Below are 27,557 nucleotides of genomic sequence, written 5' to 3' on the forward strand. Positions count from 1 at the left end.
GCTTCTCGTTGGGGTTTGAAGCTAGTACGGTCACGATAGACAGAGGAGCGGTCATGTTTACTATAGTTAGTGCGGTCACGAGTGGTGGTAGTGTAGATGTAGAGGATGGTCGTAGAGTGGGTAGAGCGGTTGCGGCGCGTGCGCCGGTAGAGCGTGCGTGGGGGCGGCGTCACTGTCGTCGTCAGATGAGGAGTCTAGTTGCTTCTCGTTGGGGTTGCCACTGGGAAAAAGAAAAAAAAAGGATTAGAAAATTAGGGAAATAATAACATACCGGTATTTTTTTTAAACCCTAGTAAATTATGTAGTCTAAGATATATCTTCGCTCCGCTTGTTTTTTACTGGTCTCATTCTATACTCTTCTATAGGTAGGGTAAAACGTCAATAACTGACCACCCTAAACTAAAAATGAATTCTATTCACTTATAAACAGAATTCATTTTAGTATAAGGTATAAGGCCAGTAGGTATAATTAAGGTTTCAATAACTAACCACCCTTCAATAACTATAGCCACCGTACTAAAATGAATTATGTTTAAGTATGTAATTAGGTGAACAGAATTCATTTTTATTTTAGGGTGGCCAGTTACTAAACAGTGGCGACGAATTACCCTAAGGTAAATGTGGGTAATTCCGTCATAGGGACCATTCCGTCCACGAGCGTCATACGTCTTTGATTTTCAATCGTACGAAAAAAATCCATTTACTTTTGATTGCTGAAACTACAAGAAATCGCTGCTTTGTCGATGAATTTATCAATTTTGTTCGTTGTTCGAGAAAAACGCTAATGGTCGGAATAGTCCCTATGACGGAATTAGCCACATTGACCTTATACCTACTTATTATTTCATTGAGAGACTACCCCGTCAAACAGACGTGGACTCGTTGAGGCGCGCTGACAGCCCCTACTGACGTAATCTGATATGGCGCGCTCGGTCGACCACTCTTTTTAGAATAGGGTTTATGCTCCATCGGTTATGGAGCTGTTAGGTTAGTTTTGACATGTATACATACATATAGAGAACGTTAGAAACCGGTAACCCTAACTTTGCACCGACTTGAACAAAATAAAGTGAGACAGTGTCATTATAAACGCCATATTTTCATAGAAACATTAATTATGGCAAGCTACACTTTCGTCATTGCAAATGCCATGCAGAGTTAGCCTGGCCCGGCTCGTTGTTTTTCTATACATCGTTGGCAAACAAGCATACCTCCCGACTGATGGTAAGCGGATTGATGGCCTTAGCTCCCTCGCTCTTCCAAAAGGCTTCCTTTAGTACCTAAGGGTTATCGCGATCACTCTTGATTTTGTTTGCTGCTATCATACGAACCATGCGCCACCATTACCAAAAAAAAACTTTCCCAAACGGGATTAATCTACTCCGACACCGACAAAAGATGCTTCCTTCCACATGATCGGACGTCCCAGGATTAGGGCACAAAGAAAAAAGAAAAAACAACAGAAAAAAAACAAGCCGCGCCTTAATGAAACGTCAATAACTGACACACGATACTTTGTAGTGTAACTCGATATTTTGCAGTTTCTTTCTAATTGTACTGTTGATGTTTAATGAAGTGTAAATAGAGCGTATTGTAGACTACATATATGTATATGTTTTAAGCAACTTCCAAAAGTTTAAGAGGAGGTTTAACATCTACAACAATATAATAAAAACCGGCCAAGTGCGAGTCGGACTCGCGCACGGAGGGTTCCGCACCATCAACAAAAAATAGAGCAAAACAAGCAAAAAAACGGTCACCCATCCAAGTACTGACCCCGCCCGACGTTGCTTAACTTCGGTCAAAAATCACGTTTGTTGTATGGGAGCCCCACTTAAATCTTTATTTTATTCTGTTTTTAGTATTTGTTGTTATAGCGGCAACAGAAATACATCATCTGTGAAAATTTCAACTGTCTAGCTATCACGGTTCGTGAGATACAGCCTGGTGACAGACGCACGGACGGACGGACAGCGGAGTCTTAGTAATAGGGTCCCGTTTTTACCCTTTGGGTACGGAACCCTAAAAACGTAATAGGTACCTAATTCCGTTAAATACTCCCCCACAAATGTAGTTTTACACTATCTAATGCAGTATTATTCAGTTCAGAATGACTCGACGCGATAATAAAATGACGTTGTTTACCAAAACATAAACTCCAATAACAGTTAATTCAGTCACGGTTTAAAATTACAGCTTTTAGCATTTATGCAACCAGGAGTATAAATAGTTGTTTTTGACTTTTGCCCTATAAGATTACACGTAGCTATACAAAATTACATCAAATTTCAACGACTTAGACCTTGGCTGTATCTAAAATTTAATCATGTCAAAAATATTACATTATTATAATCATCCCAATGCGGCCCTGCCCGCTTTTACAAACGCAGATGTGACGGTGTCAGGTTACATACGGCCGTCTCGCTCGGCTACGTAGCGCTCTCTCGCTCGGGCGCGCGAAACTATAGTTACAGGGCTCAGGCAGGTATTTGGTAGTAGTAGGTATTTAATTGGATATAAAATATTTATTATGATTAGCGGCGTCATTAATTCCCATCTTTCTCACTATTTGGCTGGTTCTTTACTGACTACATTAGCAAACGAGTCTAAACGGTTGATAGGTGAATAAGATTGGCGACCAACAAAAATACTAACTAAATTAATTGATAATTGAACTTAATTACCCATAAAAAAGTATAAAGACGTACTTAGCTCGTCGTTATAAATATTGAAATATAAAATGTATTCATACAATAATTTTAAAACATATTATACTTAAAAAGTGATTTTCGTTATGTTATGCGAATTATTGTGAATGCATCCCCTTAAAAGGAATCATTGACCATAATGTGACCGTTAAATGTCACTGGTCAGCGTTCTATATTTAAAAAGCCGAAGGAACACTCGCAAACAATATCAAAACCGCTCCACATCTCAATAATTACTACCTCGTTTACCAAGAAACAAAAGGTCAAAACACACATTTAAAATGAACCCTATATGTATGGCATAAAATCGAGAATTCAATAGCAGTAAAATTTATTGTTGTGGGTATTATTGTTCATTTGAATTTGAACCTAAATTTATTAAAGATAGAATTGAATTTCGTTCGGAGATGGGAATGGGATATCAGGTTACTTGAAGCCAGCCAAATGGATAGACAAACGTATGGCCCCTTTATATATATAGTGTATATAATATGGAGTTAGCAGCAATTTTGCTATCGTTTTATTCTAAGTATTAGTATTAAACAGTTTTGTTTATCCTAAGTGCAAGAGAGACTTTAAATAAGAGGCTGACAATATCTCAATTCGCGCACTGTATGTTTGATAGGGAGTGAATGAGAAGTAGTAGATTACCTAGTAGGCGAATTCTGATTGTCATGACAGGTTACGAATTTGATCTGGATTTGTTATAATCCACGAAAATCCATAACAAATACAGAAAAATTAATAACCTGTTATTACTTATTACAATTAGGATACGCCTCAGGGTCGCAAAATCAGACAAATGATAAGTTAAAAAAGCACCCTCCTGTAATAAACAATCACAATTTTAGCAGCAGCATTTTTTAATTTATTTAGTGCGCATGTTTAATTTATTTATCTTTTTTTATATTTTACGACCGGGCCTGTTTCTCAAAAGCTTGTAACTTGTCGAACGAGCGAGCGAAGCGAAGCGAAGTTCTTAAATTCGACTTTGAACACGCGGCTGGCTAGCGGCACGTCTCGGCATTTCGATGTTTTTAAGCTGAACTGTCAGAAGATAGTTTGATACTCAATAACTTAAGTAAATTTGTTCTAATTTAAATGAAACTGGGTAAACGTGTAGTCGAGGGCATTATATTTTAGTCATTAAATTATGAGCAGGCCCGATCAAGAGGTTATTGAGCTAGAAGAGCTTAGAAGGCCAAAAAGCTGTTTGTGAGAGGTCTTGCTATTCTGGTCATTTTTTTGCAAGAAACATGGTCGAGTTTAGTATCAAATGAAAGTGCTCGACTTACACTTTTATAATATCGTTTTTAATATATACCATTTTGAAATAATTAGCAAGATAAAAATAAAATAGAATAAACATAATATATGTATTTGACATTTGACAGGAAATATTTCGGCTTAGCACAGATACAGTTTATTTTAATCTCTATGGTGGCGACTGTAATCCAGGGTAGGGACAGCCGTATACGAAGCCCTTTATTCGAAAAAATAGCGCCATCTATATTACTTGACGCTAAACTTGTAAATGGCGCTTCAAAATTGATGCAAAAAAGCAAATCTTGTCAGTAGAAAAAGGCGCGAAACTCAAATTTTCTATGAGACCATATCCTTTCGCGCCTACATTTTTTCTACTGACAAGATCTGCTTGGCCAACTATATTATATATACATACTACTCTTTGCTTAAATCAATTACTTAGTTAAGGGCTCCACAGACCTTGCAATAAATCCACGCGATCTTTGATCCATTGCCGCCTATAGAGCGACGTAAAATAGTAGAAATTAAATAAAATGGAACTCAAAAATGTCCATACTAAATTGTTGCCATGTGTAAGCATTTTACGTCAAAAATGTGACAGTTACGTAGAAAGTGGCGCTCTCATTTATTTTCTATTATTTTATGTCGCACTATACGAGTACCTAAGTAGGTGCAACAAAGTCGATCGCTATTATAATTTTTGGTTAACCGCGAGTTCTCAGTTCGGGGCGAACTACTAGTAATAGAGTGGAACAAGTGGAAGTCGCTTTCTAACAAAAGCTGTCAAAAATTGACATCCGCTTGTATTACAAGTTACAAACTTTTGAGAAACGGGCCCCTGGCTTGCCCACTAACCGATTCTATTTCGCTCTCGTTTAAAAACAATACGTATAACAAAATGTATTTCAATTCATAAATATTTTACTTAATTTGATTGAATGAAACTAAAATATCAGTTATTATTTCAAGACAAGAGTGATCCAGGCGACCGTAACCGTGGCAACGAATGACAAGTAAAAGTCGATTCCCTCATAATTCACTTCTAAACTTACAGCTTGATTTCCTCATTTTGTCCGAAGACCTGTCATTTTGCAGAAACAAAACCAGTAACATTGGGTACCTACTAAATTGGATAATCGAACTGTAATTTTACTAAAGTGTCATTCTATGGAACTTGCTAACTATGTAAACAAAAGTCACTGGTAAATTCATCATTCGGAGAAAATTTCAATATGGCGCCGCGGTTTGATTATGATTATATGTATAGAGTTAGCAAGTTCCATAGAATGACACTTTATCTAGTACCATTGTCAAGTGATAATAGTCAAGTTAAACGGAGCCCAAAACTATTAACTACTTACATATTACTAACTTATACGTAAGTACTTATCTTTTGTAAACTCAACACGTTTTCAAATAAACAAAAAAGTTCATGCCTCCCTGAACGCACTGTTTTTTTTTCTTTTTTTTTTTCATTCTTCGGGCCCGGGACTTCCGCGCCATTGAGCCGAAACAGATGCGGATCGGCCAGATAAGATGCGATCTGATTTTAAAGATAGGTAGGCCGGTTTTGGGAGCTATTGTATTGAGAAGTATGAAAGCTTAAAATATTTGTACACTAGGCTCACAAGAAGTGTCATAAGGTCAGACGGGGTAAGACAAACACTGGGGCAAGAGTAACTCATCGAGTCCGTCTAGGCTAACTTTGCACCGATGTGAAAAAAATAAAGTGAGGAAGTTTCATTAATTATAATCGTCATATTCTCATAGAAAAGGCTCATCATTTAGACATTTTAGACGATGCGAGAACTCGCATGCGAGTTTCACTACATTGCTGGTTTTGATCGGTCGGTTGAATTGTACGTAACCAACAATCCGCAATGTAACTAAAATCGCATGCGGGTTCGCGCGTCGTATAATTCAGCCCTAACTCTTACTTTAAATACCTACTAATTTGGATAGATCTCACTTAAGGGGTCGAGGCAACCTTCACGACAGAGGGGGAAGGGGGGGTAAAACGCCTCAAGCAATGAATTGACGGCCCATTATGAGGAGGTTCCTTAACACTTTTAGTGCCAAGCAAATAAACCAGAAATAAACAAGCGAAAAGAAGTCTTATTGTTAGGACTGGCCAGTTACTATGTAGTGGCTAATTATAACTATAGCAGTCACCCTACGTGTTCCTGGCAGTGAATGTATTAAGTGGATATTCAAGGTCATATTTTGCTCCTCAAAAGAATGTACGTCAGGTCCAGTCCAGTTTAAATGTAAGGTCCTTTTCGTCAGTTTAAGCATAGAGAAAAAAATACATAGAGTGCTCATTCCATACATCAGTTTTAGTACCAAAAAGACTATTAGCATCTAGCATCGAGCAGCGGAACTATCAGTACTGCTACTTGACAATGACAATAAATGTAGCACCGACCGTAAAGTCTTATCACAACAGCATAAGACTTTCCGGTCGGTGCTATATCTATTGTCAAGTAGCAGTACTGATAGTTCCGCTACTCGATGCTAGATGTAGGCACTGAAATTAATAGTCTGAACTGATGTATGGAGTGAGCACTCTTGTCTTACTATATTTCCCTATGGTTTAATTTTAAACTGATAACAATGAAATGACTTACCTATCTTTGTGTTCTGCTTGTCTGTCTCTTTGTCGTCTATTTTTGAACCAATTTGAAACCTGTAAGAAAATGTATGAAAATTTACAATTTGAAGTGATTCTTTATTTTAGTTATTTATTACACAAGGAGTTACAACTTTGCTCCACAAAACTACATTATTTTGTTTGACTATTTTTTGTTTGAGTCTCACTATTCTATACTTAATTAAAATATTATAAGAGGCTTATATTGGGGGTTATGATACATAAGTAGGTATGACATGAATACTCTATAGGGTAACACAGTTACAGTTAGTAGTGCATATGTACTTGTTTTCCATCGTATTTTCTCGGAAACGTTTCTGTACCGATACTGACTGAAATAGCAAGACACGTTCCAACGTTTCCGTGAAAATGCGATGTAAATTAATTATCTACATCTGTACCTAATTTAAGTACCGTAAAACGGGGTGAGTAGGTTTCGCGGGGAGAGGTGGGTTATGAATGGGGAGAGAAGGTTTGAGAGGGGGGTGAGAAGGGATTTTATGGCTACTGCTACAAAAATAATGTATTCCAATTTAAAATGGAGCTATAGTAATACTCATAATAAAAAAAAATCGATCCAACAATCTTCCAAAATCACCTTTGTATGAAAACCCAGCTCACCCCAAATACGAGGGACTACGGGGTGAGGTGGATTTTCCTGATTATAGTCAAAGTTATGAAATGGAACTACCCAAAACAAAATAGAAACTAAAATACACACGTCCGGAACACTTATTATATACACCATTCAGTTTGCATATGTAAAAATAAAATATTATCGAGGTTTGAATGTCAGTTTTGACCCTACTCACCCCATTTTACGGTAGTTGGTTGGTAGCAGTCACTAGCAGTTCTGATTAGGTACCTATTGTACCTAAGTCTCTTATATTAATTTCTGTTTGCCCTCAGTGCGATGCCCTCAATCATGCTGATGTCAATATTGATCGTAGTTACTACCGGTAACACAATACCCGGTGTCAGATACCCAGCCCACCACAGCCCAATGGTGGGAAGACGACCGTTGATTAAGGGGAAAGGACGTTTCTCTATACAAACGTAGTCCCCATTTTCCTCTCTGGATATTGACATTATGGAAAATATTTTTATATAATTAGATGTATATTTTTCATTCAGAAATCAGAAATATTTATTGTGTAAATTGTATATTTATTCCGTACAAAATTTTTAATGCTTTTACTCTTATAATAATTAAAAATTCGTAAAAAATCAAACAAATGGGCATAGCTGTAGTTGATGTAGGTACTTACATCAAATCGTGTCAAAATATATTAAATAACAGATTTGCACATTTAGAACATTTATTTATTTTAGTATGTCTCACGACAGTTTAAATTCGAACATTTATTAATTCTGAATGCCTTTCTGTTCTCATCAAAATATTTTTTGAGAATTTGAATTCTGAATAGATATACATAGATAGATTTAGTCCCAAAACCTGCTGGAAGTATTAAGGCTTCGTCACACAGGCGCGTTTTCCGGGCGGGGCGTGAGCGGGGCTTGAGCGTTTTATATGTTAAAGCGGCGCGCCTGTGTGACGAAGCCTTTAGTGATACGTAGGTACTACGTAGTGAGACTATTGGCTAGGTGCGAAGTCGGTGGAGGGGGAAGTGGCGCTGATCGTCACAAACACATGTAATCTTATGGAATGTCCGCCATTAGTACTAGCGGCAGCCGCTTGAACTAATTTTACTCCATAAGATTTAACGTAGAAAGTCCGCCAAAATGACGGCAGCACCAGTCGTGCACCTAGCGAATAGTGAGTCGGGTAAAGTTATACCTGTACAGTAGTGAGACCTGTTGTCTCCGCTAATTCTCTCTTCTCGCGTGGAGATGGGTACGGATTGTGTATGTACCAGTCTCGTAAAACTGACCGCGACTTTTCCTGCAACAAATAAAATAGGTTTATTACTTTTGAAAAAGATTTAGTTATAAATTAGGCACCTAATCTTTATTCAGCATCTCGCACAAAGATAAAGTAACGATGATCGATGATGAATAATCTTGTTGAAGAGTTGTTAATGTGACTAAGATTCAAAAAAAAAACCTGGAGTTCTCCAGAATTTAATCAAGTGATAACATAATGTCATGTCGGGCAAAGTTGAAGGCACCAGACCTCAGGGCCTACTAGATGGTGTGCTCAAATTTCTGCACATATGCAAGTGAAACTGCACGAGACCATGCGCTTGGCGAGGAATAGAGGCCTATGGAGGAACCTGGTCTTCAACGGAAGGACATGATGTCACGATCCTCAGTATTAATGGATCGACTGAAGAAGAACATAATGGCAATGGATTATCATTCGGGTATCTAATATCTAATGTCGAAATTGTGAAGTTTAGTGGCCTCTTGGTATATAACGTTTTGGATTTTTTTTTGTTTTAAAGAGCATTCTTTCACAGTTAGTCCATACTTTTACATTAGACTAATTGTGAAAAAGTAGGGGTCCCGTTGTTTCCCATAAAGTTTTAAGTCATATTGTATCGTTTGTCATATTATCATTAGTCATAAAACTGAAACCGTTAACATTTCAGGATTTTCGTTAGGTTATCCTATAGATAGATTAGGTTAGGTTAGGTTTGTTTTATGGCAATCCTGAAAAGTGACGCGTTTCTGAAACAAATGAATTATGACTAACGAAAATGCGGGCAAACAATACATTATGGCTTAAAACTATTTGGGAAACAATAGAGACCCGTGAAACTATGCTCTTTAAAACAATAAAAAATCCCAATCGTTACATAGACTCCACTAAACTTTAAAATGTTGACATTAGATATACCCGAATGATCTCGCAAGCGAATAAGTTTCTTTTTTTTTTCACTCGCGGCAAATCTACTGAATCACGAATATACTTAGGGCCAGTTGCGCCAACCACATTTAGCAGACTGATCAACGTCAATCAGCAGAGAGGTACCTAAGTACCTATTGATATTTGATATTTATTGAAATCAAATTTTACAGCATTACAGCTAACACCAATGCACTGTAAAATTAAGTAGTAAAATTAAGTAAGTAAGCGATTAATAAGCTACCTATTGCATGTTTGATTCGCAAAAACGTAAAAAATCTTTTAAAAGTTTATGATTTTGGTCGGCAAACAAGTCGCAGTCAGGTGCAAAAGATAAAAAAATATTAAGGAGTGTCCGGGAACGGACAATTGGAGAGTACTGTACGGTTACCATCAGTTTGTCACTGACATAAACTCCGTCGATAACGTAATTTACTTTCTATACATCCCGTTTGCACTAATATGCGAGTGCGAGCGAGTTGTATAGAAAGTAAATTACGTTCTCGACGGCGTTCATGTTAGTGACAAACTGATGGTAACCGTACTGGTTGGTACTGGTGTGCAGTCGTGTGAAGTATAAAACTTCCCATACAATAAAATGTGTGTAGTTAGAAAACGGTGTGCGTCATTAGTCAACCGTCTTCGCGACAGCCCAAACAGTGTTCTAAACGTGCTGGCGCAGCGCTAGGACTCGCCTTTGTTCGCGCGCTGGGTGCGGCGCACGCGCCGCCGCTCGCCTCACCACGCCTTTAATTAGTTTATATTTTATTTTTATCAGTAACATAAGTACCACTAACGTAACTAACTAAAACTTATAATAAGTTTTGCTGTGTACGCTTACTAACAATAATATTATTGAGTTTTTATTCGAAAAAAAAAAACATACTAATTTGAATTTAATTTAACGGTGCCAGACGGTTCGGTGCAACCGACCCTTAAGGATTACTCACGTTAGACCGGGCCGCGTGATCACCGGTCATCTGTCATAGAAAAGTAAGCCCCGGAAGCTGCGGCCCGCGGCCTAACGTGAGTAAATCCTTGTACGTTTCAGCCATTACACTTGTTCCACACTAACCTTGAAGCAGTAGCTAGTCTCTTCGCCGTCCCTTATAGTTCACACTAACCTTGAAGCAGTAGCTAGTCTCTTCGCCGTCCCATATCGTCCTCGGTAACGGGAACTTGCGCCTGACTCGGTACTTTCCGACGGCTCCGAGCGGTCGCCCGCGTAGCCTCTCTGCCTCCATGTAGTGCGCTGGAACAAACAGATTCCGTTAATATCTTCTTCTTTTCATCGTCTTACCCTTCTGTTGTCAGACGGCAGTCGCTTTCGTAAGAAGTAACGCCTACGCCAATTCTTGGGATTAGTTGTCAAGCGGACTCCAGGGTCCCATGAGCCGTGGCAAAAATACCGGGATAACGCGAGGAAGAAGAAGAAGAAGACCCTCTGTTGAGGTTTAGGACTTATCGTATTTTTCCGCTATCTCCGGTCCTGGGCAGTTTGGTTGGATACCCTTCCAAACATAGCGTTCTCAAATACTTTTTGTACCTATCCAACACTGTTACCTATGTTTACAAATAAATAATTTGTCTTGTCTTGTCTTGTCTTCTCTCACCCCATTCTCAATACACCCTACTCTTGCTTCACGAAACGACACCTAGTAAATTTAGGTTAAATATTATACTAAAACGAAACTTCCATAATAACTACTATTATAATCCCAGCACCTCCACCATTTATAATTTTTTTATCGTATAGATGGTCAACCAAATCTTGTCAGTAAAAAAATTCAAATTTTCTATGAGACGAAATCCTTACGCGCCTACATTTTTCAAATTTGCCGCCTTTTTCTACTGTCAAGATCTGGTTGACCAAGTATACTAAAGGGTTTTCAAACTTTTTAGTTATTATCGTATCTCTGGCCAGAGACACGATAACTATTATTTTTGATGAAGCGTCGTTAAAACGTTTGAAACCCCTTAAACTAACAGTTTAAAAAAATGGTGGAGGTGCTGGGATTATACACAATCATTCCAAAAATAACCTTAAATGAAGGTTTGTTCCTCGTCTTCTTTTATTTGTATTTTTTAAATCTATTTACCTACTTAATACAAAATTCACAGCAATATTCATTATACATGTTTTTTTCGCCAAACGAGTGAACTTCCCCCGATGGGAGGGTACCATCACCATCTACCAAGGCTTTGGCCTTCGGCACCGATTCTTGAGCATGAACTTCTGGTCTTGGTATTTGGTCTGCTGGTTTACGCTTACCTTTAAGCCATAAGGTTTGCAGTTTTGCATGGTTATGTGGACTGAACGTATGTGACTCCAACAGCCTGTACAACTCCTTGAAGTTCCCCCGATGGAAGGCGACCATGGCTTTGGCCTTGAGCACTGATTCGTGGGCGTGGAGACGCTCGCAGGCTGGGAGCGACCAGAGGAAGCGGCCGAGCCGCTCAATGTTGCCGGCTTGTTGAAGGACCTGCGCAATAGAGAACACGGTCATTATTTATTTATTTATTTATTACTCAAATAAGTGTCACAGCATTACAGGTAAAACCAATGCACTGTGAAACTAAAAAACAAGAAAACAAGAAAAACAAATTTAATGCTAGATTTGGGCGACGACATAACAGTGTGGCTCCGTTGCGTCGTCTGACTTGGTGTAGGGTTCGGCAGGTTGCCCCGGAACCGTCGAAACACCATCCGTGAAACATCATCCATTATCCGTGAAAGGAAGCTATCTACGTATCTCTATCGCACGCGCGTGATTATATTGCTGTCCTCGAACAGTGTCATTGTTGGTTCATGGGCGGGACAGCGATATATATAATTACGTGCGTGCGATGGAGATAGGAACAGCTAGGCGGGTAAAAGTACGAAATTCCTTGTGCTAAGTGTCCTTTCTTTACTAATATTATGAGAAACTAATGTTTGAGTATTTGAATGTTTAGAAAGAAAGAAAAATATTTTATTTGCAAACACACATAAACACTAACAATAAGGTATAAAACAATAAATTATTGCTTGTACTCGGTGCTATATTTGTCTACCGTTCTTCATCAATTCTCATCTACTCAAAGATTAACTGGAAGAAATCCCTTAAAGGGATAAGTTCGCTTTTTACTGCCTATCCTGTGCCATAAATTTGTGTTCTGTACAATAAAGAGTTTATACATACATACATACATTGTCTAAGTGTGTCAGCAAAAAGCTCAAACTCAACATGGTGCTAAAGAGTTCTTTCCTCGTCTTAGTCATCAGTCAAAAACGTGGAGAACCTTGTCAAAGTCAAATAACAGATGACGGTTGAAATTCCCAATAACACATTTTAGATCAAAAGCCCAAAAGTCGCACGAAATAATAATAATTATTTCCCAATTCCTAACCCTTCAAACGGTCGGATGGCTTACGCGCCATCAAAAATTAGAGGGTTAGTGAAATAATGGCTTAATTTTTGCTGTTATTCCATGTCTTACAGTACCAGCCAGACCAGTGTAAGTGAGACCTCAAGCTCAGTAACAACCAAAAGATAAATAAATTCTAAAATGACTTCGTAGTAAATCTAGGTATAGTTTGTCAAAGGACTGTTTCAATTCAAACATAGACAGAGCGAATCAAACTATCTTTGTCTTACACTAGTACTAGCACCCAAAAGAAAAGGATAAGTATAGTTTTCCTGGTTCTTACTGACTGACAAATTGGTTTGACCAACTATATCTATACTTCGTTTTTTTTAGCATTAGAAATAAGGTAAACAATCTTGATGTGCCTTTTAATTGAAAAACACATTTAAAAAATAAGTTACGGTAAATATGTAACAATTATGAATCTAATACGATCTTTTATAGTCTTCTGCTTTCATAAGTAATAGTTATTGATTTTTAAAAAGTGTTTTTCAATTAAAAGGCATGTCAAAATCGCTTTCCTTCTTTCAAGTTCTTTCTAATGCTAAAAAAAAACGAACTATAGTAGGCTTAACCAAGATGACAATCGCTTGCAGAAAACGAAACGCTAAGATAAACGTAAATAATGTAAGGAAATGATTGCGTTTCGCTTCGTTTTTTGCAAACGATTGTCAATTTGGCTAGGCCCCCCGGAGTCCGTGTAACGACTAACGACGATAATGATGACATTGCCACACTTTGCAAATGCCATGCAAATTTAGTTAGGTCATTGATTGAATTAATGTATCTGGTAACAATTACGCGTGGGGGGTCATACTATGCTGGTTCATGCGGCTACAGGTAGATTAGAGGCGAAATGCAGGGAGCAATGATAGACATAATTATAATGCACGTTTTGTGTTATATAATTATTTTGATGCATTTTAAAATAATCCTTGATTTATATATTTTAATACATGTGATATTGTATGTGTTTGCGTTTTTAATGCATTTAATGGTCTCTCTGTAACTCATATTATTCCATTTAATTTCAATCACTTTTCATTAGACCGTTTATACTTAGTCCCATCACGCTCCGCGATTGTTTCGCCATTTAGGGTTGCTAAATTGGTTGTTCAATACTTACGCTATAGAATTTCCAATTCAGTAAGAACCCTAAATGACAACAATCCGGTGTGGTGAGTGTACCTAATTATTTTATTTATGATCTGGTCTGCAAAAGGATCAAAAGGGGACATTTAAATATGTAATAAATAAAATGAAATAAAATTGTTAACTCACATTTACCTATAGACGGGTCTTTTGCGAAACCTCGATAGACCCGTCTATAAATGTGAGTTAATGTGTTCAAAACGCGAAAGTTTAAAATTAAATACCAGTACGGCTACCATCAGTTTGGCACTGACATAAACGCCATCGAGAACGTAATTTACAGCACTCGGCTAAAAATTTTTCTTACATAAAACACTACCGGCCGTGAAAAACAAGTACAATAACAAATCCACATTATTTAATAACATCCCTTATCACACTTAATATTTCGCCCCGGCAAATCCCATTATTTCGGTTCCAACCCTCCAATTATGGAAGTAACCGATACCATCCATTAGGGGGCTTCTATACAATCGTTATGGGATTTCCTCTTTAGCGCCCTGGCAACACTGAGGAGGCATTTTCGAATATTAAAAAGTTTTTGGAAAAAAAAAATGGTACAAGCTTTTATCGCCGAGTGTAGTTTTCTTTCCACAGGCAACTAATACTCATCGAGAAAATTCAAAACCCCTAGCACTAATTAGGTTGCGTTGTTCTATCACAGAGTTCCTATGACCACCTACTGTGTCCATCATCAGATCAGCTCGATGGTACCATAATATTGCATTGTCAACCGACTTGCGCCATTCATTTATTACGTAAGACGTTTTTTGCCAGTTTTTGACACCCTGGGCTTGACGTGACATCGCGTGGGCTTTTTGTTTGGCGTATTGTCTCCGAGGTGGCCACAAATATTCGCCTATTTGCTGAACACACATGTGCCATCCGGTGTCCTAAGTAAACAATATGCACTTGCAAGCTGTATTAAAGTTGCCCATCTTGTTGACATTATTGTTGACGCTAACATCTCTGGCCGCGTAGCCAACATGCCAATCGCTTACGCTCCGTAGCGAACGAAACGCAACTGGCGCTAATCGCCTGGAGTCCGCTCGGGGACCTAATTCCAAGAATTTGCATAGTTAAGTACCTATGTAGTTTGTAAGAAAGCGACTTCCGTCTAATACATAAAACACTTACCTAATAAGTATACCCGATCGCTTTTTAGGGTTCCATACCCAAAGGTTAAAAAGCGGAACCCTACTACTAAAACTCCACTTTCCATCTGTCCGTCCTTATCTGTCTGTCACCCACCAGGCTGTATCTCATAAATGAAGTAAAAAATATCACAGATGGTGTATTTCTATTGCCGCTATAACAACAAATACATACTAAAAAGTACGGAACCCTCGGTGGGCGAGTCCGACTCGCACTTGGCCGGTTTTTAAACTACGGAACCTTAAAAAACTTATTAAATGGGACTTGATGAAAATAACCACTTGTTTTAAAAACGCCTCACGGACTCTGGGCCGTGAACCCCGTTGTACCCGGATCCATTTCCAATTTGCCCGGAACCCTCAAAACAAACAGTGGCCATGGCGACCGGATATCCGGTTACTGGGCGGGGCGGGACACGCCTACAAATGGAACCTTTACAAATATTACGGTGTTTTCGTGTAGTGGCACCATTGGAGGCAGTACAGGTGAAGTATGAAATTTCAGGAAATTATCGAGAGAGAATATTTCAGTAAAAACAACCTTCGTAAAAACGTTAGGTTAAAATATGACAAATGCTAATCTATATTTGTTAACATTATTTGCCATTTCCTATTGAACTTTACTTTAGATCCGTTATATTAAAATTTCTACACTCATTTGTTTCTCGTGTTATAGTCATTATACGTATTAAAAATTAAAGATATCTTATTGATACCGTTTTAACACCCCCTGGCACTGACTAAAATAACCGACTTGGTTTCACATTACATCTCATAACTTTTTTGTAGTTGAAGAATTGCGTTGCGAGACTTGTATCTTTTTACATGTAATGTGTTTGATGGGATACAACTTACTCAAAAATATGTCCCGTAATAGTTACTTAAAAATTCGCCGACATACTTACTGTGGGACAAACTTTTGAGAATGATGAGTGCACCCATATTTTTACACTTGAATTATGTATCTGATTTACCTAGGTAAATTAACCAATGTACATTTAATGTGGAGGCGAAGGCCGTCCATCAGGTAAATCCGTTTACAAACCCTTTCGTCGCTTCTAATTCTTCCATTTCCAAAAGGTCGGTACTGGGTACATGTGGGTCACGGAGCGTGACTGTACGTTTTATCTAACACAGCCATACTCTAAGTGTGTTCCGCGGAACCCTAGGGTTCCGCAAGAATTTAGAACACTATGCTTTAGTCGCCTCGAAAAATTTTACTATGCCACCACCGTATTGTAGGGTTCCATCAAGTATTTCGCTTTCCAAAAGGGTTCCGTCAAAAAAAAAGATTGAGAACCGCTGATCTAACATAGGTGTAGTCTTGTTTTTGAATCAAATAACAGATGGCGGTAGCAATGCCTTATCGTATCTTAGACTAATAGACCACCAAGGTGCAATGCATTGTTACTGCAGTGTTGCAAATTCTCCTACTACATAAATAGATAAGATTACTTAAATCTATTTGAAACCTTAAGTTCGCTATATTAAAGTTCTTTTCACAACGATGTTGTTAATAGACTTACGACCTTATATAGTTACCAGGCTAGGCTTGTGAGAATACTTATGTAAAATTTCAAGTCGCTCTATCTTCTTTGTATTACAAAAAGGAAGGAATTTGGCAAACGGTAGGTATAGATATATAATGTAATTAATGTACTATTATAGTAAATTCTATGGGAATATTTTATAATTTTAGTTAACTTTCATAATATTTTTAATATTCAAAAAGCTTATCCAATAAAATGCGTAGCCACCGTAGGTAGGGTAAGGTAAAGTGTCATTCAATAGAACTTGCTAACTATGTAAACAAACCACCATACTAAAATTGACACTGAATGTCAAATTACTAGTAACTTTTCTTTACATAGTAAGTTCTATTGAATGACACTTTACGCATAAGGCCATTACCTCAACTTTTATTATAAATTTATATCAAATCAAAAGATAAAGAACTCCCATTTATCCTCAAAAAGGGAATCTATTTGTCTCTGGTTTATCTTTGCGTATGACCAACATCAAAACAATAAATTTAAAAACAAAAGAACGAATAAAGGTTACCACACACGAACACTCACCTCGCATACGCAGGCAACCTGCTCCTGTGTGAAGCCGAAACTCGGCAGGGGAGCGTCTCTGGGGGGGGTGGCCTCCCGCTGCCCCCACTCGGGGCCCCCCAACATATCCAAATGCTCGTCTCCTGCCACTTTGACACCACAATTTGACACCACAAATTAGCACCACTTAGCGGTGCTAAACAATCCACATCAAAGTTAAAGAATGGCGAGCCTTATGCGATTCGAATTTGGAATTCGATTTTGACGCGCACTAAAATGCATTTGTTTGAGGCGTTTTTTATTAGTCTTAAATGCGACCGTGTTTGTTTCACCGTTTTGTTTTTAAAAAGCCTTTAAAGGCAGCTATACAAACAGGGAAAGGCAGCAGTCCCAAAAATGTTTAAACAAAACCGGGCACCTTGAAGCGGTAATTATTTGTTTTCGGATTTCGAAAAGCGCCGAAGTTTGTATTGAATCCGAGTTGGTTTTCTTTTTACCGGTAAATAGAGTCAATATTTGGTCACTTCAAATGTTAATTTTTCCTCTCATTAGTACCCAGTCTCTGTCTGGCTCAACGTTCACTTACACAATTAATAAATGGATTTTAAATGCGTTTTGAGTTTTATTTATTAATCGCACGTGAATCTATTTTTTCTCTTCTTTCTCATTTTAGTCTCGGACCGACGAATACCTGTAACAAAAGAAGCTTTTGTTAATACCTTTCTGTATTTATTTATAAAACAAATATTAAACAGTGGCGAGCTGATGATCGTGAAAGATCGCTAAAAACTCGCGCAGCTGGATGTTGATGATTAAGCTTATACTTAGGGCCAGTTGCACCAACTACATTTGACAGACTGATCAACGTCAGCCAGCGCGCCCCGGCGCCTTACTATGAAACTTTCCATACATAAAAATTTAGCGAACTCTCAGTTTGATGCAACCGACCCTAATTAAAGTAAAATTAAATTACGAATTCTGCACGGATGAAATCGAGGGAAAGATCTTATATTTTTTTCAATACATACCTTATTCAATACCTACTGTTTTATGATTTAAAAGGCAGAAAGGCCATTTGTCTTAATATCGTTTTTAATATTCCTTCAGTATAAATTAATGTAAAGCGCTTATTAATTCTACACGTTTGACGTCATTAAACTCTTTAATTTATTATGAAATATGGCGCCCACGTGTCTCCTCAGTGTATTTTTGTCTCAGACATAACAGACGTTTCACTGTTTCTTGCATTCTGTCACATAACAGCAACATTTCCATACATTAGAATTGTTTCGAAAAGCTTTTTAAAATAGGGTAGGAATTTTTAAACTGTCGAAACTTTTTTAGAAGTCTTAAGGCTGGTTGCATCCAACTTCGAATTATATTCCCTTTAATGTTATTTTCAGACAAGATAAGTTTATTACATTATACATTTTAATGATGGTCTCTAGACCTCTAGAGCCCTAGGCAGACACGGTTGGTGATAGAGAACGTAGAGCATGACGATGTTCTGGAGTTGCTTTTAGTGAAGCGATAGAAAGCTGGTTTATACAAAGAGTCATTACGAATTGCCGGGTGTTGACCAAAGAATGGTTAAATGCGTTTCAAAATGATTCTCCATTAGCAGCATTAGCTGCACTCTTCCATAAAAAAGCCTTTACGGCCTGGCCACGACATTGCGCGACTGGCTTCGGCTAAGGCGACAACCATAGGTGGGAACGAAAGGTCCGATCGCTGTGTCTCGCGTGGCCAGGCCGTTAGATTAGAAGGACTCTACCACGGACCAATGCCACGGGCATGTATGTACGAAGTTACCGTTGAAAACAAACCAAATACAACAAACTCGACCGATTGTCACATAATGACACCTAAAACAGGCCTACATTAATCAGATCCTAACACAATCTCGCCCAAAATCTTTGAAAGGGTCGCCATCAATTTAATATTTAACAAACATACCATCACGTACTTTGAATCATTACAAAGATGCACTGACAAGACAACAAAGATTTACTATAAAACTTCATAAAACAAAAACCACAAACAAACTTTTATTTTTTTAAATAACGAAACTCATTCGAGTTTAAGCTTAGTAAAAACGCCTGTGAAACTCAAATTCGAATGTTCTCATTTTAAATCTTGTAACGTTTTAGTTTTGTAGTCAATTTGTATGTTAGCTCTATCTCTTTTCGTGTCAAGTTTAGTCCGGATGAGTGAGAAGGAAAGGAGAGCGAGATGTTAAATGTTTGGCGTTTTAAGTAATTTTTATCATCGACACGATCAAGGGGCTGATGTATGGAGTTGACGGGTTACCAGTGATGTAACTGAATCGATAATTATCCTGTTTACATTTTTTCTTTACGTAAAAACATTATTTTTAAGATAAGGGTTTTGTGATCTGTTTGTCTTCTATATAAGGTTATGCAGACGCCCACCATATTACGGTAGTGTGCTATTATTAACATTGGATTGGTAATGTTTTGGTAAGTCAACTTCGTAATGACTACAGGTTGTCCATTGTACATTGATCGCCTACACATTGTAACTCGTATTGTACCAATTTGTGCCGCTCAAAATCATGCCATAGTCATATTGCTTGCACTTAGGTACTTTATTCTTGGGTATACTTATTTAAATATGTCATAACTATGTTTGTGTGTTTAGAGTCTGTTCGGAAAGAGAAGAGTCGTGGAATGTATTGGGCCCCATACATTCCACGACTCTTTTCTTTCCGCACAGACTCTAATATTATAAGATAAAAAATATATACTTTTAGACTCTACAATTCAATCCAACGCTTTGTGCGAACCATGAATCTTTTATTTCTCAATAAAAAGGTTTCGCTGTCGAACTATATTTTAAAACAAGAAATTCCATTCGCAATTATCAGTATTCCTTATGCCTATACAGCCATTACATTCACGTATCAAATATTAAACGCAGTGGTTAACGACCAACACCCATAAGCTTATTAAATAACACACGCCATTTTACGAACTGACATCGTCATAAAAATATGTTTAAAGACCTCGATATCAACAGCACATCACTATTACCCCACGTGGCGCGATCCCTATCAGGCGGGCCAGCTGTAAAACACAAGATTTATCGACAGATTACCGATTCACGATACGGTACAAATCGCCTCACTATTAGCGATTTGATTTTCGAAGGCATTCGAAACATGCCGGTGGGTGCGAACGTTATTGTTTTGGTTCGATTTTTGAATTTTAGGTGATATATTTACTTTGTTAACTACATTTGTTTTTAATATGTATAACAGTAGATGAAGTAACTTATTGTTTGATTTAAATACGACTACATTCCCCTTAATAAGCATTTTGGTAAGAAAACTGATGTAACATGGAGTGAGCACTGAGCACTTATGCCTAATTATTTCTCGATGGTCTAAGATAACTTTACAACGATTTGAACAGAACAAAGTGAGGAGTGTCGTTATAGACGTCATATTTCAATAGATATTTGACATTAATGGTGACATTGTCACACTTTGTCTGAAATGCAGAATTAGCTTGGTCCGACTCTACAGTATTTTCGTAGAGCCAGGGGCCTATTGCATAACATTTTACAACTCATAATACAAGCGGACGCCTCTTTTCATTCCCTTTTATTAGAAAGAGACTTCCGCTTGTATTATGACTTGTAAAATGAGTGATGAGTTGTTATGCAATAGGCCCCAGATCTCCGGCATCGTTTGGAAACATTTTTAAAATAAGAACGTTGATTTAAGACTATTTTAGATTTGGAAGATGAAGTGATTAGCGGGAGACGTAATCTTATTAATAGATGCAACAACGGACGTTGTTTTCTATCTCACGAATATTTTAATTAATATTAATGTTCCTTTGCATTTTTAATTCTACGTGATATAATGATTCCCTTAATTAGATATCAAACAATTCCAAATTCAAACTCGATAATAAAAATAACCGTTTATTAGATAAGCTCAACAATTAAGAAAACAAAATCTCAAATCCTATTTTAAAAAGTCGTATTAAGTTTACAAACGCGCGTAAATACGCCTTTTAAATCTAGAGGCATAATAGGCCTAAGTTCAAAATCTTGATGCTATCTGTGCTCAATAAAAAGGGTCTTTTATGGTCTCGACTCGGGGGGTTAATTAATAGTGTTGTACCGTCATTTCACACAAAAGTTACGGTTGCCAGGTCTAATAAACTCAGTTACATTTGAGACATGTGTTTTGTGATAATTTTATTGGTTTTGGAACGCTCGTTAAATTTGATCGGGTTGTTTTTTTATCGATTTGCTGCGACTGCGCAGTGTGCGGCCGGGATTCTACTGATTCTACGTATTAAAGAAAACGGACACTGTCATGATAGTATGTAAATCCTAGATATAGCTGGTCAACCAAATCTTGTCAGTAAAAAAAGGCGCTAAATTCAAATTTTCTATGGGACGATATCCCTTCGCGCCTACATTTTTCAAATTTGTTGACCTAGTATAGTCAAAATATTCTAATCATTGACTTATAATCTCAGGACTGGCCTTACGTGCACTAAAAATGGTCCTAGTTCAGCGGTGTCACTCACGAATTCGAGCCAATCGTGTAGTAGAACGCAACTAGTTGCGACCAATCGCGCGGCCACGCGCGCGTGATTCGAACTCATCAACCATCGCGTTGCAGCGTTTTCACATCGCTGTACTGCCTGTACTGGCCCCATTCATGCTCCTTTCTTATTGCCCGTAAGGCTAGTCCTGAGATATATGTCAATGATTCTAATGTTGTGTAAGTAAAATCGCTTTTAGGAAAGGTTAACTTAGCAACATAGAGTCGACCCAAGCCAAATCTGCACAGACTTTGCAATGACAGAGTGTGGCGGTGCAATTAAAAACGTCAAATTTCGTATGAAAATATGACGCGTTGTAATAGTGACACTTTATCACCACTTCAAAGTCTGTAGGTACTTACAGTAAATCCACTCTAAGTATAATATAGTAAATATTCGTTGGCAAATCTGTTGATTAACGAAATTTAGTATTAAGATAGAAAATTATTATAAAGAACTAGCACTCTTAAGGGGCCCACTGATTAACAGTCCACCGGACGATATCGGCCTGTCAGTTAGAACAAAAATTTGACAGCTCCGAACAACTGACAGGCCGATCTCGTCCGGCAGACTGGTAATCAGTGGGCCCCTTTAAAGGGTCGACTGCACATTATGACAGTAGGTACGGGAAATATGATGTTTTTTTTATGCGACAGCAGCAGATATAGGTACACCATTTTTGAGGTAAAAGTCATAAAACTTTGTAAGACCTTAAAACTCGTGTACCTAAACTCTAGAAAAAAATCATATCCAAATACAAGACTTATTGCCCTTATTGCTCTTATTAGACCTAACAAATTTGAGAATTTGCATGTAGAAGAATAGTCGCCATCTAGGCCCGGCGACCTCCGCTAATTCGTGCTTGTATAATTATTAATTATATAGATTTCTTGCACAGACTTGTCATTTTCGCGCTCGCGCTTGACAGACAGCTGAAGTGTGCGAAAGGGAAGCCATCACGTATATGAACATACCATGAGTGCGAAAGAGTCAGACTACCAATGAGAAAACGTGACCGCTTTTGACTTTGACGACGGCCGCGGACGGCCAAGAGCGTATCACAGTAATTTTCAAATTGAAAAATATACACGGATTAGGACGAAAAGTATTAAATAAAGTAATTCAGTGAAGATTGCGTCTTGTAGTGTGCCGGATTTCAGTGTTACAGTGCCAAATAATCCAAGCAAACACAAATTTCAGAGGATTTATGATATTCCTAGCGAAATTTTCATAACGATATTTTGTCAAAATAACAGCGTAAAAAGTGTAAGAAGTCGGTTTATAAAGTTTATTATAAGTTTTTCTTCCTTTGTGTGCTAATATTTTATCATATTAGTCTATAATTTAAAATATTTTGTGTAAAAACATAACCTGTTACTTTACGCTAGGGCTTGACAAAATGTTCATATGACAGTATCGATAACTTGTCAGTATATTAATAGCTATGTAATTATTTCTTCACAAGACATCATTAAGATATTAGCTTTTATAACCGACTTCAAATAATAACGATTGTTATACCTTATTGAAGGTGCTCATGTTTAGCGGTAAATTTAAACTTCACTTTCCAACACAGTAAGAGTTGCATTAAGATAAGTCTGCAACGATTTTGATAGCACACGCAGTGCAAGTGTTATTTATACATCATAATGTCGTAGAATTTTAACGTTTAAAATAACACATTTGAAAAAGTAGTCGATAAAGCAATCAAACATCGACAGATTATTAATATGTTGTAACATGACATCACTATTTTCGATCTCACATAGACAATTTACGCACACACTTGCATTTCATTTTTGGTCGCACTTTTGAAGATTGACAGTTGTTCTAGTCATATTAATTCTATGATTTCTTGTTAAGATATCTAATCACAAATGTCAAAACCATGTCAAAACCATTGACAGATTTGTTGACTATTACATGACAAACACATGGCTCAGTGCAGCCCAGCAGCCATATGGTCGGTCATGCATTTTGCGTGTGAGTTTGTCACATCATTAGTTGGTTTTTAGAATCAATTAAAAAATGGGGCATTATCTATGAAAAGGGACCTTATTGTCGATGGCGCTTACGCCGCACAGCGTCGCGCGGCATTGTATTTATATCGGAGCATCGTTAATAATGGCGTAAGCGCCATCGACAATGAGGTTCCTTTTCATAGATAACGTCACATATAGAGGTCGATACAGTAGACTATCAATCACCACTATTAATTAGATGTATGGTTTTTTTACAAGTTGCTGAAAAACATCTCAATTCTCATCAATCAGTATACTCAGTATCACGTTTATCTCGGATATAAAGCAATACGTATTGCAATTTGTATGTGTGAAAATAAAGTAGGTACTTATAAAAGAAATTAAACATACCTATTATAAAACTAAACATGAAATTCTATGGTATGGAGTAGATAAAAAACGTGAATACTTAATAAACTTAATAAACATATATTTAATGGTATTTAAGGAGAATTAACGAAGTAAGTTATAGGTAAGAGAATCAAAATATTTATAAGAAAAAAAGCAAAAAATACGAAATCGGGACGGATTTCACAACGATTACGATTTACGATAAATAAGAATGACCCCGAGACAATGTCACAATAGAAGCTGGCAAGCATTAGAAGTAGGTATAAAAAAGATGTGCAAATATTCCCTATTTTTTAAACTCCCGGCAAAATTATAATATCGTATCTATCTGTTTTTTTTTAATAATATACCTGAATAACAGATGGCAATCTAGTATATTCACAAAACTTTTAGAGAAAAGAGAGATAACTTTTTTATGATAGGTATAGGAAGCAACCGACCAGACGAATTGCCTGATTTTAGGAATTTACCGTCGCCCACGGACACCACAGGCCCGTTTCTCAAAAGCTTGTAACTTGTAATACAAGCGGAAGTCCCTTTCTAACAAAAGCTCTCAAAAGTGACATCCGCTTGTATTACAAGTTACAAGCTTTTAAGAAACGGACCCCTGCAACAATAGAAGGGTTGCAAGTGCAACCATAACTGTCTGCAAAGATTTTGATAGCACACGCAGTGCAAGTATTTTAAACGTCAAGTCAAACTTCTAATTATGAAATTATGACGTATATAAATAACACTTGCACTGCTGTTTGCAAAAAGTAGGAAATTTCAGGAAAATGCGACAGTATTTCGCCATGCTCGCTGGGGCCTTTTACAATAGGGGCCCGTTTCTCAAAAGCTTGTAACTTGTAATACACCTACAAGCGGATGTCACTTTTTGACAGCTTTTGTTAGAAAGGGACTTCCGCTTGTATTACAAGTTACAAGCTTTTGAGAAACGGGCTCCAGATAGTAAACGTATAAGGTCTAATCTAACAATTTAAAGAAATGCGAATGGAACGAACGGTGAATGAACGGAATTACACAAACAGGTTAAAATAGTACAGTGATTCTAAATTACAAAGCGCTGACAGACTAATGTTTATACACGACAACATGTTGTGAACATGGAAAAATTTCGGAAAAATTCTAATGCTTTTGTTTGGGAAACGAAATGTGTAATTTCCAAAATGAAGGTTTCCTTTTGCTTGCTGTGAAACAAACAAGCACACTCACACAAACAAGGAATCTAACCGCATCCATAGGAAGTTTATAGCTTACCAGTGTGGCTACCACCAGTATGGCACTGACATAAACGCTAGCGTGAACGTAACTTATAATTTCTATGCATCTCGCTCGTACAGATGTAGTGCATAATTGTTTTCCTTCGTATTTTCTCGGAAACGTTCGTATATGCTACTTCAATAAATAAATATTAGAGGACATTTTTACACAAATTGACAAAGCCCCACGGTAAGCTCTAGGCTTGTGTTGTGGGTACTCAGACAACGACATATATAATATACAAATACTTAAATACATAGAAAACAACCATGACTCAGGAACAAATATCTATGCTCATCGCACAAATAAATGCCCTTACTGGGATTCGAACCCAGGACCGCGGCTTCACAGGCAGGGTCACTACCCACTAGACCAGACCGGTCAAATTAATCTTAGTAGGTACTTTTTGTGCCGAGACTGACTGAAATAGCAAGACAAGTTCATACGTTTCCGTAAAAATACGAAGGAAAATAACTATGCACTAACTACATCATATGTCGCACTAATATGTAAGTACAGATTCTGTACCGAGCGAGACGTATAGAAAGTAAATTACGTAGACGTTGGCGTATATGTCGGTGTTGACACTGTCAGTGACCCATGGTGCGGGTACTACTACTACGGGTACCTACAGAAAATTTCAAGTATTGGTTCATGCTCCCATGGGACAGAGTTGGCAAGGGGGGCGCGAAAACCCATTGATAGACATTTGTCTTTTATCACCGCGAAACTTTTGGGTCCTTATTATATATCTTGGCTCCTTCTTTTCATGGTAGAGTCATGTCATAAGACCTTTAGGCTTAGCACAGGAGCGCCGCGGCGCGCGAGTGTCTCGCAAGCGAGATAGACTACCCTCTTCTTCTTCCTCGCGTTATCCCGGCATTTTGCCACGGCTCATGGGAGCCTGGGGTCCGCTTGACAACTAATCCCATGATTTGACGTAGGCACTAGTTTTTACGAAAGCGACTGCCATCTGACCTTCCAACCCAGAGGGGAAACTAGGCCTTATTGGGATTAGTCCGGTTTCCTCACGATGTTTTCCTTCACCGAAAAGCAACTGGTAAATATCAAATATTTCGTACATAAGTTCCGAAAAACTCATTGGTACGAGCCGGGGTTTGAACTCGCGACCTCCGGGTTGCTCTTACCGCTAGGCCACCATCGCTTTTTAGACTACCCGTCTTTTTTCAATTGTATTAATAAGAGAGGGTTCATGGTACGTGGTAGAGTCGGCAGATCAGTAAAGGGAATGATAGAGACAGGAGCCATTGCTCTACCTCGACATACGTTGACAAGAGTCGTGAAGTTATGCGCTCGTACCACAGTAAATGCTCGATACAGGCCAGTCAGTGACAGGAAATCAACAAAAATATTCAGAGCAGCTTTTTTTAGCGCCAAACAAAGTTCAGCCGGCGGCCGCGGGCGAAAATAAGGAAGGCACGGTTGGTATACTCACACAAGTGCGCACAGCTATATTAAGATCCGTCTCACGCCAACAGCTTTAACAAGCTAAATGCTAAAAATATCCTTGCAGTGACGAAACACACCTACTTAAAACAATAACCGTAAAAAACCGGCAAAATCAGAATACGACACTATAAAACATTTTTTTAAAAACAAACACTCAAAGGCGCTAGAAAATTCGAATTTGAATGCCAGCCGTTCCAAATTTGAAACGCGTGCGCGCGCCGTCGGAGCTAAAATGGAACTGGTTTGACTCGAACTTCCTCTAAGCTTTCTGATTGGTCGAGTGGTACTGTGGGGTTTGAATGGACCAATGGGGTGTTTTTTGGAGGTCGTGCGGCACCGCCTTCTATTGGCTCCGCGTGGGATCGCCATTTTTCAGTTTGTGAAACAATTGGAACTGTTATTTGTAGGCGTATTCGGTCCATCCGCAGCAACGGTTTCAGAAATTGTGTAAGGTATTTTCGTGCGTCCTACTCAGGGTAATGGGGCACAGCTGACTTGATTAAATCATCCGATGCTGTAATAAATTGGTTTAAGTGAATTTTACGTCGTTTTTAGCAGTTTATGTGAGAGGAAACGGTGTTCTTGAATTTATGCTTTCTGTGAAATCGTGAAATGGACATCTGAAGCTGTATCTGGAAATGCAGTTTTGTAGAGCAAGGAAC

The 27,557-nt window shown here is 38.0% G+C and overlaps 1 protein-coding gene across 1 annotated transcript; it reads right to left on the bottom strand.

Annotated features, from left to right (window-relative positions):
* Positions 1-27,557, bottom strand: LOC134658839 (homeobox protein SIX1-like). The gene is made up of 7 exons (XM_063514511.1): positions 26,882-27,557; positions 17,226-17,895; positions 11,706-11,916; positions 10,558-10,685; positions 8,423-8,527; positions 6,602-6,660; positions 1-220 (listed from the first exon to the last, which is right to left on the bottom strand). The coding sequence occupies exons 2-7, from the start codon at positions 17,328-17,330 to the stop codon at positions 76-78; spliced, it is 753 nt and encodes a 250-aa protein (XP_063370581.1). The 5' UTR covers positions 17,331-17,895; positions 26,882-27,557; the 3' UTR covers positions 1-75.

This window comes from Cydia amplana, chromosome 23 (assembly GCF_948474715.1).
Source record: "Cydia amplana chromosome 23, ilCydAmpl1.1, whole genome shotgun sequence".
NCBI classification, from domain to species: Eukaryota; Metazoa; Arthropoda; class Insecta; order Lepidoptera; family Tortricidae; genus Cydia; species Cydia amplana.